The 12417-nt window shown below is 50.4% G+C and overlaps 1 protein-coding gene across 5 annotated transcripts in view; it reads left to right on the top strand.

Moving 5' to 3' along the window:
- Positions 1-12417, top strand: part of EPS15L1 (epidermal growth factor receptor pathway substrate 15 like 1) — a 106905-nt gene that overhangs the window by 18514 nt on the left and 75974 nt on the right. For all 5 annotated transcript variants that reach the window (XM_068981383.1, XM_068981385.1, XM_068981384.1 and 2 more), the window contains exons 2-6: positions 7980-8021; positions 8222-8311; positions 8777-8824; positions 10635-10730; positions 11416-11478. In XM_068981383.1, the coding sequence (XP_068837484.1) occupies positions 7980-8021; positions 8222-8311; positions 8777-8824; positions 10635-10730; positions 11416-11478 (339 nt within the window). The remainder of the gene's footprint in view (positions 1-7979; positions 8022-8221; positions 8312-8776; positions 8825-10634; positions 10731-11415; positions 11479-12417) is intronic.

Consider the following 12417-nt stretch of genomic DNA (forward strand, 5'->3'; position numbering starts at 1 on the left):
TCCCAATCCTGAATATTTTCTCCTTTGTGTTTTTCCTGAAAGTTTTCTGGCTTTACATTTAAGTTTGTGATCCCTTTGGAATTAATTTTGTAGAAAGTGTGAGACTGAATGTCTCCAGGTTCATTTTCTCTCTGGAGGATGGCCAGTTGCTCCAGCACCGTTTGTGGACACGGGCCTCTTTCCTCCTGGCTGGCTCCAGCGCCTCTGTCAGAAGTTGGTTGGGCACATCTACGCGGGCCTGTGTCTGGCTCGCTGTCATGCCCACGGTTGGGCACACCTACGCGGGCCTGTGTCTGGCTGGCTGTCGTGCCCACGGTTGGGCACACCTACGCGGGCCTGTGTCTGGCTCGCTGTCGTGCCCACGGTTGGGCACACCTACGCGGGCCTGTGTCTGGCTCGCTGCCGTGCCCACGGTTGGGCACACCTACGCGGGCCTGTGTCTGGCTCGCTGTCGTGCCCACGGTTGGGCACACCTCCGCGGGCCTGTGTCTGGCTGGCTGGTGTGCCCACGGTTGGGCACACCTACGCGGGCCTGTGTCTGGCTGGCTGGTGTGCCCACGGTTGGGCACACCTACGCGGGCCTGTGTCTGGCTCGCTGTCGTGCCCACGGTTGGGCACACCTACGCGGGCCTGTGTCTGGCTCACTGTCGTGCCCACGGTTTTGTGTGTCTTTTCCACCGTCAGTGCCACACTGTCTGGATTACTGGAACCTTATAGCGAGCCTTGGGATCGGGTGGACAGAGTCCCCCCACTCTATTCCTTTGCAACATTGTTCTAGCTGTCTTAGTTCCTTTGGCTTTCTGTATAAATTTTAGAGTAATCGTATCTGTATCAACGAAGACTCGGCGGAATCACCTTAGACCTGAGTGTCAGGGGCATGCACGTGTACCACGTTGCATTGGCCTCCAGAAGACCCCTCCACCCACCTAATTTTCCCACTGGCAGGGCTCAGGTCGCATTTGCGCCTTTGCCAGCCTGATAGCAAACACTGGCATTTCCTTCGTTTTGCAGTATCTAAACTGAACATCTCCCCTAGCTCTGCGGCATCCCTTCTTTCAGAATCGCCTTTTTCTTCTCCTTGGCTAGCCTTTTAAAATTGGGGCATCTCTTTCCTCAGGATTTACGAAGGCTCCTTCTCCTGTCTCAGTTCTTCCTGCACTGTTCACCTTAGGTCTGGGTTAGGAGCCTCGGATCCAGCAGTTGGAGGGAGCTGTCAGTTTCAGGGAGGTTCCGGATGCCGCAGTGTTTTCTGATGCTCTGTGACAGCTACTGAGTTATATCTTGGTTTCCTTACCCGCAGAGTATGGTCTGGCCTGCCTGGAGGGCTGTACACACAGCCAGGGTGATGGTTGTGCACACAGCCGGGGTGATGGTTGTGCACACAGCTGGGGTGATGGTTGTGCCCACTGCTGGGGTGATGGTTGTGCCCACTGCTGGGGTGATGGTTGTGCACACAACTGGGGTGATGGTTGTGCATACAGCTGGGGTGGGGTGATGGTTGTGCACACAGCTGGGGTGATGGTTGTGCACACAGCTGGGGTGATGGTTGTGCACACAGCTGGGGTGGGGTGATGGTTGTGCACACTGCCGGGGTGATGGTTGTGCACACAGCCGGGGTGATGGTTGTGCACACAGCCGGGGTGGGGTGATGGTTGTGTATACAGCTGGGGTGGGGTGATGGTTGTGCACACCGCTGGGGTGGGGTGATGGTTGTGCACACAGCTGGGGTGGGGTGATGGTTGTGCCCACTGCTGGGGTGATGGCTGTGCACACAGTTGGGGTGGGGTGATGGTTGTGCACACAGCTGGGGTGATGGTTGTGCACACCGCTGGGGTGGGGTGATGGTTGTGCACACTGCTAGGGTGATGATTGTGCACACAGCTGGGGTGGGGTGATGGTTGTGCACACAGCTGGGGTGGGGTGATGGTTGTGCACACAGCTGGGGTGATGGTTGTGCACACAGCTGGGGTGGGGTAATGGTTGTGCCCACTGCTGGGGTGATGGCTGTGCACACAGTTGGGGTGGGGTGATGGTTATGTACACCGCTGGGGGAACTTACGAGGAAGGTGAAATGCAGGGATTATCAAGTGAGCACTGCTCTAGCCCTGTTTTGGTCTCAGCATCTGGTTTTCCAAGTAGGAACTCACACAGGGATGTCTTCTGGTGGTATGTGCCTAACTTCCTGCAAAACTTGGCAATAGCTTTGAAAACTATGGCCATTACGGAGTCTCAGTTTTCCTGAGGAAGTGACAGGCTGCCCTGGTTCTTGTGCTTAAGTCAAGTGTTGCGCTTTGACCACGTCCGTTGACTGTAGTATGCCACGACACAGTCACGTGTTTGCATCTTCTCAGGCGAGCATGCTCAGGAGGCTGTGCAGTGGCTCTGTGTCCAGCTCTGTCATGCCCTGGCTGTTTTTGCAGAGTGCAGAGTGGGTTTGCGTCCCACGGCCTGGTCTCTGGCTCCATCACTCCTGGGCTATGTGACCCCAGGCAAGGTAACTTCGGTCCCTTCACCCATATATGGGGACAAACAGTAGTATCTGCCCTGTAGCATTGTTGGAAACAATTAATTGAGATACAGGATAGAAAACAGTGAGCGTTCAGTAAATGTGAGCCACCATTTATCAGATCAAGGAATTATAAATACTTTTTTCTAAAAGTTTAAACATGAAAATGGGTTTATGCTACAAATGTTTTGAAGCAAGCCAGGCGAGCGATCGTGATTTTGTTTTGCGGAAGAGCTCCTGCCCCTGTGTGAAAGCAGGGATCAGAGCTGATGGACTCAGTCCTGAGAGGATTCGGAAGCTCAATCCTCAGGGCTTCCCCTCCAAAGTAGTACTGGCTTGTTCCTCATCTCAAGCTGCTTTTCCCCAGGTGTTAAAATTACACATACTTGCATGAACTGTGGAGTTTTAAAGGCCTCCCAGCAGAAGGATGTGGGCTTGTTCCCTGCTGTGGTCCCCTGCCTCTCTCCCCGTTTGCACGTTGCCTCTTGGGCTTCCCCTGGGGCTCAGCTGGTAAAGAATCCGCCTGCAATGCGGGAGACCTGGGTTTGGCCCCTGGGTTGGGAGGGCCCCCTGGAGAAGGGAAAGGCTGCCCGCTCCAGTAGTCTGGCCTGGAGAGTCCCATGGCCTGTGTAGTCCATGGTTGCCAACAGGCACGGCTGAGCGACTTTCGCTTCTGGGCTGGAGGACAGAGTGAAGAGGCCCTGGGAACTTTTCTTAGTATTTTAGGAGACCAGCTGAAAGATCAGATTCACAGGTTATTTATTTATTTGGGTGTGCCAAGTCTTAGTTGTGGCATGTGGGATCTAGTTCCCTGACCAGGGTTTGAACCTGGGACCCCTGCAGTGGGAGCGCAGAGTCTTTGCCACTGGACCAACAGGAAAGTCCCCAAAGTGAAAGTTACACTGAATGTCGGTGAATAATTCAGAGTCAAAGATGGCCTCTTAGCACCCTGGGCTGGTGGAGGAGAATGCCCTCCTGCACAGGCTCTGTCTGACTTCCGTTCTTGAAGCCATCTCTGAGCTGTCTGCGGCCTCTGAACACTGACGGCCTTGTCCCCTGGCCTGTTCCCTTTCTGCCTTTGCCCTGGCCTCACTTTGGGGTTGGGCAGAGGTGGGCAGCTCTGGTGCCCACTCTCAGCACTTAGGGGCCTCTGTCCTAGCAGCGTGGCTGCCCGCACCAGTGAGCTGTTTGTGTCCAAGGTATCTGCCTGTCATCCAGGGGCTCGAGGCCTTTGCAGCCTTTGTCTTCAGTTTTGTTGCAATCCTGTATTGGGCAGCTGGCAGGCATGACTCCACTGTCCCTGGAGGGAAGTTGTGTGGTAAGAGGAAGTGCCAGTTAGAGCTGCCGATGGTTCCCCTTTCCCGCCCCCTTCTGCTTATGTAGTGGCTGACGTGTGTGTAATTAAATCAGAACCTCTTAACTGCTGTCATTGTCCCCGGTTACCCAGACTGATCCCTGTATTTAGTGAGGAATGAGTGAGGCATACTCTGGTTTTCCATTAGTTGTAGGTCATTTGGGATTGACCTCTGAGTACAGATTGCCTGTGAGAGGAGTCCTTAGCACTGACAGTCCAGGCTTTGGGGCCTGGGGCTTCGGGGCCTTTTCTGGACTGTTTGGGGTCTTGTTTCTCCTGATCATGGATCTGATTCAGAAGCATTTGGGAAGTTTGAGACAGTTATTAACCCTCAGTGCTCCAAATACCATAACTCTGTTTTTCACTGGAATCACAGTAGCTTAGAAACCTCTCCTGCCTGCCATGAGATCTTAAAAGAAATAACCACTGGAAATTCGTTTCAGAGCCACGCCGCTCCGCTTGCTGGCAGCAAGGGGGCCTTTGTCCAGGTCGGGGGAGGGGGGCCCTGCGGTCTTGTGTTCTGCTCCCACGAGCCACAGGCATGTGATGTACTATCGGGACCCAGCACCACCACCTTTGCTGAGAGGTGACAAACAGCCGGCCCGACTCTGCCTCCTCTCTTGGTCTTATTCCTCCCGGGTGATGTATTTTGAGAGCATGTAGACCTTTAATTAGTTAATTAGTTTAAATCGAGATTGCAGTTGACCTATATAACATTATGTTAGTCTCACGTGTACAGTGTGATGATTTGTTATTCGTTATTTATTTATTTGTTATTCATGTTGTGAAACGATCACAATACTTACCATCCATCACCACACATAGTTATAAAATTTCTTTTCTTGTGATGAGAACTTTTAAGATATCCTCTTAGTAACTTTCAGTATACGATACAATAATATTAACTAGCGAGAAGTTTGTACCTTTTGACCACCTTTACCCATTTTGCCCACCCCCTATTCCCACCCCTGGCAACCATCCTTCTGTTCTCTGTATCTGTGGGTTTGGCTTTTTGTTTTTTAGATCCACATACAAGTGAGATTGTCTTTCCCGGTCTAACTTATTTCACTTAGCGTGATGCCCTCAGGGTTCATCCAGTTGGCAAGGTCTCCCTCTTTAAGGACTGAGCAGTATTCCTCTGAATGTGTGTGTACACACCACGCCTTCTTTATCCATTCATCCATCAGTGAGTAAATATTTAGGTTGCTCCCAGGTCTTGGCTATTGTAAACAATGCCCCAGTGAACATGGACGTGTTTGCTTGTTCTCCTTTGAGTTAGTGTTTTCATTTCCTTTGGATAAGCACCCAGAAGTGAAATTGCTGGATCGAATGGTATTTCTGTTTTTAATTTTCTGAGGACTCTCCGTACTGTCTTTCCTAGCAGCCGTAGCCACTTACACCCCACCAACAGTATTGAAGGGTTCCCTTTTCTCCACATCCTCACCAATGCTTGTTATTTTTCAATCTTTTTGATGCTAGCCTTTCTAACCAGTGTGAGGTGGGATACTGTACTTTTTGATTTGCCTTTCCCTATCCGAGGAGCCTGGTAGGCTATAGTCTGTGGGGTCGCAAAGAATCGGACACGACTGGGCGACTTCACTCACTCACTCAATGACCAGTGATGTTGAGTGTCTTTCCACGTGCCTGTTGGTCATCTGTAATGCTTTCTTTGGGAAAATGTCTGTTCAGATCCTGTGCCTATTTCTTCACAGGCATATGAAGACTTCAAGTCATAGTGGGTTGTTTGGTTTTTTGCTGTTGAATTCTGTGATTTCATGTGGAATTTTAAATTCTGGCGGTCAAACAGGGTGTGATGGTGGTCACTGCTGTCTAAGTCATTAGAAGCTAAGCCTCCCCCAGAATGGTATCTGCAAGGGCCCAGGGCGGGAGGAAGCTGCCAGCCAGGGAGTTGCTGTAGCTGCTGTACACTTAGCTTTTTTCCGGCCGTGCCGCACTGCTTGCCGAATCTTAATTCCCTGACCAGAGCTTGACCCTGGGCCCATGGCAATGGAAGCACCAAGTCCTAACCACCGGCCTGTCAGGGAAGTCCCCACTTAGCCCTTTGTTTCTTCCCATGGTGTCGTTGTCTTTTCTTTCTCAAGCATTGGTCTTTACCCTCCTTTCTTGCCTTTTTTTTTAAAGATATCTTTATCACATAGCGGTATATTTAAAAAATATTTATTTATTCATTTTGGCTGCAGTGGGTCTTAGGTGCAGCTTGAGGGAAGTCTTAGTTACGACGTGCAGGGAGTGGTGCCCTGACCAGGGGCTGAACCGCGGGCTTCTGCACTGGGAAAGTGGAGTCTTAGCCAGGGGACCACCAGGGAAGTCCTGTTTCTTGCTTTTTCATATTTCTCTGCCTCTCTTTTTCTGCCTTTTCAGGACTTCCGCTCTTTCTTTTGTTCTGACTCTCCTCCGCCTCCCTTTCAGGTCTCTGTGCTCCCTTTCTTCTATTTCCATTCTCTATTGCTGCTGTTCTTGTACTTTCACTTCTTCCTGTGTTTGCAGGTGTTGCCATCCCCCGGAGAAGCTGACCGTAATCTGGGGATTATTTTTAAACTGAAGTGACTTTTTACCACACAGTAGTATGCAAGTGTTGGGCTGGTTCAAGTCAGTGATTGTAGCTGAAAGGAACCCACCTCCCTCGTTTTATTCATTATGAAAAATTGCACAATAGTGTTTGAAGACTTTTAAAATGAACACTGTTATCCCACCAGGACTCATTTTTCCTGGCTTTCTCTTTAGCTGTGCATACACCTGTTCTTCCATACGATTAAGCATACTGTTGTCTTTCTCGCTTTTCTCAGCTCCCTAAGTCAACAGCACCTTTCCGGTGTCCTGCTCTTTTCCTTTTAGGCAGTAAAAGACCAACACGTGTAAGAGCCTTTACAGCCAGCACCTTAGAGGTGCTGAGATCCTGCCCCTGCTGGCACACTCCTGCAGATCCTCTCCTCGCCACTGGGGGCGACTTGCTGAGGTTGGAAAGAGACCACAGACACTGTTGGATGTGTGAGGGTTTGGCCTCCACTTGGCTCAGACCCTGGGTAAATCCTTTAACCCTTGGTTAAAGTGTCTGCCTGCAATATGGGAGACCTGGGTTCGATCCCTGGGTTGGGAAGATCCCCTGGAGAAGGAAATGGCAACCCACTCCAGTATTCCTGCCTGGAGAATCCCATGGACAGAGAAGCCTGGTGGGCTACAGTCCACGGGGTTGCAAAGAGTCGGACACGACTAAGCGAGTGAGGAAGTTAAGCTGAATCCAGACGTGGCTGAAGTGACTTAGCAGCAAGCTGAATCCAGGCGTGTCTCAGTTAGCCTCTTGACTGCAGATCAGGTGGTTATCTTCTCTGAACAGCAGCATCTTAGGAAATCTGATGGCCGGAACGTGGAGTGTCTTCCGTGCCAAGCTGAGAACTTTGAACTTCCTGCCTGTCATAGTGGGAGCTGTCACTGGCCACGTCTTTCCTGGTGCCTGGGGCTGGTCAGCGCCTGTTTGCCCAGTCCTTCGGGTGGGTAGCTGGAGGAACACCAGAGGGGTGGGAATAAGCCTTGGAGCAGGGAAACCAGTCTGAAGCTGGTGTGACTGGTGATTCATGGTGACTTGCGAAGGCTCCTGTTCTGGTTCTGGAGCCAGAGAACAGTCTCAGAGGATAATGGTGTCTGTTCCCCATGAGCTCCTGGATGCACTGAAATCCCATCGGTCAGTGAATGGAAACCAACTCCTTCCTGAATGACTGCCTGGTTTGTGTTGGAGTCAGGACTTATTTGAGAGCATTAGCATTTCCTTGTTCTAAACTGAGGAAGTGTCAGGTGTCTGTCTGAGGATAAACTGCAGTCTGTGTTTTTTGTTGTGAAGTCACTCAGTCGTGTCTGACTCCTTGCAACCCCATGGACTGGAGCCTGACAGGCTCCTCTGTCCATGAGGTTTCCCAGGCAAGAATACTGGAGTGGGTTGCCATTTCCTCCTCCAGGGAGTCTGTGTAGAGAGGACATTTAAAGTGCCTACATTTTGATTTTAATATTTATGTATTTTGGTGATGACAGATTGAGGGGATGACACTTTTTTTAAAGAGAGGCTTTGTGTCCACATTTGACCAATGTCTGTGGTTTTTTTTACAGATTCCCGCTGGAAATCCATTATATGAGTCTTACTACAAGCAGGTAAGTTTTCACTAGTGTCTTTCTGGATTGAGTTTGGAGAGGGAGTGACTTGGAACCCCCCAGCTGTGAACTGCAACCCAGAGAGGCCTTCCCTGCCTTTCTGTTTCCCAGCTGTCAGCTAGCAGCCAGTGGCACGGGTGTTGCTTTACCTCCTGCTCGGCTGCCAAAGCCTTACCTCGAGCGTTGCTCCCCAATTCCAGGTAGATCCGGCATACACAGGGCGAGTTGGGGCGAGTGAAGCCGCACTTTTCCTAAAGAAGTCTGGGCTCTCAGACATTATCCTTGGGAAGGTAGGTGATGAACAATAGCGGTTTCTTTTCTGCGACCACCCTCAGAGCTCCCCTGGCAGGTGAGCACTGGCCTGTGCAGACCCCTCTTCTTGGGGTCTGTACCCCTCCTGGAAAGCGGGCTGGCCCCTGCGAACCTCTCGGGGCTATAACGGGTGGATGCAGATGCTTTAATGGTTGCTGCCCGCCTTTGCTTGGGTAGCAGACAAGGGGCCTGAGTGCTCTTGGGGTCTTAGCTCTGGACTTATGTTGGCCTTGGAGCCTGGTACCCCTGGGAGTTCTCTGTGCTGCTGCCTGCTGTGTGCCTCGCTGGGGAGAGGGAGGGGTCCAGGCCGTTCCCCTCGTCTGAGTCTGGCTGCTGGGACCTATTCATAAGGCTCACGTGTATCGGTGAGTGGCGACGATGGCTCCTGTTTGCTGAGGAGATGATTGGCGGTCACACTCATGAGCCCTTTTGTGTTTCCACAGATATGGGACTTGGCCGACCCAGAAGGTAAAGGGTACTTGGACAAACAGGTACATACACGTGCACACCGAGTAAGTGGAGGGGCGGGGCCAGAGCTCCCAGGCCAGGTCACCTCTGCACTTCCTCCCTTGTTGTTGCCACTGACAGGTGTCACCAGACATAAGTGGGTCCATCAGACTGTTAAAGCGGCAAGGTTTCATTTCAAAATAAAGGCCTCTTGAACTCTTGGAGCCGTGTTTCCTGGTTAGCATAATCTTTTTAATAATTTGTGTGGTTACAAGTGATTCAGGTGTTTTCCAAATGTTCTGTAACTTCAGACTCTCAGGGAGGTTGCAGAAAATAGTGGAGATTGTTCCTGTGCGTCCTTTCCCTGCTCTCCCCGAAGCACGGTGCTCAGGTCCGTGTGATGCTAGACCAGAGGCCTAACGCAGAGCTGACCACGTTCATAGGCGCATTGGTGTGGTTTTGGTCTCTGGTGTATAGAATTCTGTGTAATTGTATCACTTGCATGGATTCAAGTAACCACCGCCGCTGTCAGGATTAGAACATTCTCGCCGCCCCCGAAGAGTCCCCCTCATGCTGCCCACTGGGCGTCACGCCCTGAACCCTGGCAACCACTGGTCCCTTCGGTGATGTAATCCCGTCATTTTGAGAAGATTCTGTAAGTGGAATCTTATAGTACTTTAGACTTCCTGTGTATTGGCAGTTGGATTCTTCACCACTGCGCCACCTGGGAAGCTAGTACTTATGATTTTTAACTGGTCGTATTTTAGTTCAGTCTTTCCCCAAATTCTGTTCCAAGGGGTGTGGATCACTGTCCATGATCCGACCTGTGGAGTAAGCGCCATACGCTTCTCTTCCCTTGCTTAAGATTCATAGCGCACGTTTGTGTGTTAAGGGTTCAGAGGACCTTTGTGGAAATGAACCCTGTTTTATTTCTCTTTTTAAAAAGTTTTTGGCTGCAGCACGTGGCATGTGGGATCTTAGTTCCCTGACCAGTGATCAGACCCCTGCCCCCTGCATCGGGAGTGTGGCGGCTTAATCACTGGACCACCAAGGAAGCCCCGAGAACCCTGGTATCTTTGCTGAATGCACTTCTTCTAACTTTACTGATGTCCCCATTTCTGTACATGCTACACGGACATTCTGTAGACATCAGCCTGAGAAAGGCCGCTCTGGTGCTCACATTTCTATGAAGAAGATTTTAAAACTATAATTGTGTTTATAGCTTTAAAAAGAATCCATGTTCTTAGGCCTGTTGATCAATTTAGAAAAACTAGGTGATCCTGCACAAGTCCCCTAAGCCTGTGGCCATGGCCAGCCTTCGCTTCGGAGGAGGGTGAGGAGGAGGCAAGGCCCCTGGTTCAGGTCCTTTGTCCCTGTGTGGGAGATGAAGTCCACATCTGGCCACTGGGGAACGGGGGGTGAGTAGGGGATACTCTGTTCAGTGAGGCCAGGGGGACCTACCGAATCATGACTGTCAAGTCCCACACAGCTGTGTCTATTCCAAACCATTTCTAAAAAGCCAGTGCATATTTGAACCACCGTTTAGACTTAAAACTGTACACGCTAGCATTTCCTATACGTTGAGGGCTCATTGTTTCTGAAAATGTACCTGTTTGAAATTTTATAGCATTCAGAAAGCAATGGGCTACGTCTGTTTTAGCACATTCATTTAAAAAGTGCTCCCAGGGTGAGACCGGTTCTACTTGAGTCTATAAGAGACCTGAGCATGTGTGGGCTCCCCTGCTGAAGCGAAATGAAACCCCTCGTCCCCCAAACCCCCTGACTGCAGACAGCGCCTCCAGCACCGCTGCCAGCGGGGTGGGGTTTACGTGTCCCCCTCTCTTGGATTTGCAGGGTTTCTATGTTGCACTGAGACTGGTGGCCTGTGCACAGAGTGGCCACGAAGTCGCCTTGAGCAACCTGAATCTGAACACGCCACCGCCTAAATTTGTAAGTGTCGGGAACCTCCACGCTTGCCTAATTTATCTGTTCGTGTCTCTCTCCATGTTTTCTCTTTCTAATTTTTTTTAATTGCGGGGAGATCCACATAATCTGAAACTGGTTTTAGAAATGGACCACTGGGTGCTGCGTAGTGCATCCACAGCATTGTGTGCCCATCTCGTCTGTCTGCCCCAGAACGTTGCCGTAGTCCCCCAAAGGAAACCGTGCGCCCATGAAGCAATCATTCTCCATTCTGCGCCCCCACCCTGCCCCCAGCCCTTGGCAGCGCTGCTCTGCTTTCTGTCTCTGCACTGTGTAGACTTGTGCGTCTTGCTTCTCTCACTCAGCATGGCGTTCTCAGGGTTCATCCACTCTGCAGCCTGTGTCGGTACTCCATGCCTTTCCACGACTGAGCAAGATCGCATTCTGGGGTCTGCCTCGTGGTGTTGGTCCATTCGTCTGTCGGTGGACATAGTAATTCATGTACCGGGAATTGTTTGCGCACCTGTTTTCAGTTCTTTTGGGTCTGTACCTAGGAGGAGAATTGCTGAGTGATGTGGTAATTCTGTGTTTACCTTTCTGAGATCTTTCTCCCTTTCGAAAGCACTGTGAAATGGATATCCTTACAATGAACACGTGCTCCTGTAGTAGAATTCGGTGCCAGCTACAGTGGACTCTTTCTCTTTCTCCTCAGCATGACAGCAGCAGCCCGCTGATGGTCACGCCACCTTCTGCAGAGGCCCACTGGGCTGTGAGGGTAAGTGCCCGGGCCAGGCGCCCCCCTCAGCTGCCTTTCACATGCGTTTGTTTTAGTCATTTATGACGTTCAGCACATTTCATAGGATGGTTGTATCATCCACTTTGTTTCAGAGTGACTCTGCCACAGAATTTGGAAATACTTTTCCAAATTAGAGTCTTTTGCAAAAAACCATCACCTTTTCCTGTAACTGGGTGTTGTTGCCTACTAAGGCAGGCAGATGTTGCATTCTGAAATTTTCACAGTGGAGACCTTGTGTTTCTAGGTCATGTTCTGTGATTTTGCTGCCTGGGTGGGTTAATCAGGATAGAAGGAGAAATCGTGAGAACTCCGAAGCGTGAAGACTTGCAGGATGTCTTCATAGCTTTCTCCCTTACTTCCGGCCAGTTTATGCTTGCAGTTCTTTCCTCTCTGTTGCTGTCATTGCTTTTTGAAAAACTTCTCTCACCTCTTATAGTGTTCCTTTAAAGACAGGATGTTAAGGCCACACAGCTGTGTTACTGCTTCTGGAAAGAAAAGAAATGAGTGACGTGTCTCTTAATAAGTGCAGAATTACTCCTGAAGGCAATTTGTGTGTGACTCAGATGGTCTTCCAATGAGACTCCTCCCAGGTCACTGTTGTTACGTTGCCTCAGTTTTATTGCTTAAATACCAGTATTAATAGCAGTTCTGCCATCGAATAGACACCTCTATTCAGTTGAAGTGAGGTGGATGAACCCAGAACCTTGTCATACAGAGTGAAGTCAGTCAGAAAGGAAAACGGATGCCGTGTATTAATGCATATGTATGGAATCTAGAAAAATGGTAGTGATGAACCTATTTGCAGGGCAGGGATAGAGACGCAGATGTGGAGAACGGGCTTGTGGACAGAGCGAAGGGAAGAGAGGGTGGGATTAACTGGGAGAGTGGCACTGACTGTGTGCACTGCCGTGTGTGAAA

This window comes from Capricornis sumatraensis, chromosome 9 (genome assembly GCF_032405125.1).
Source record: "Capricornis sumatraensis isolate serow.1 chromosome 9, serow.2, whole genome shotgun sequence".
NCBI lineage: Eukaryota > Metazoa > Chordata > Mammalia > Artiodactyla > Bovidae > Capricornis > Capricornis sumatraensis.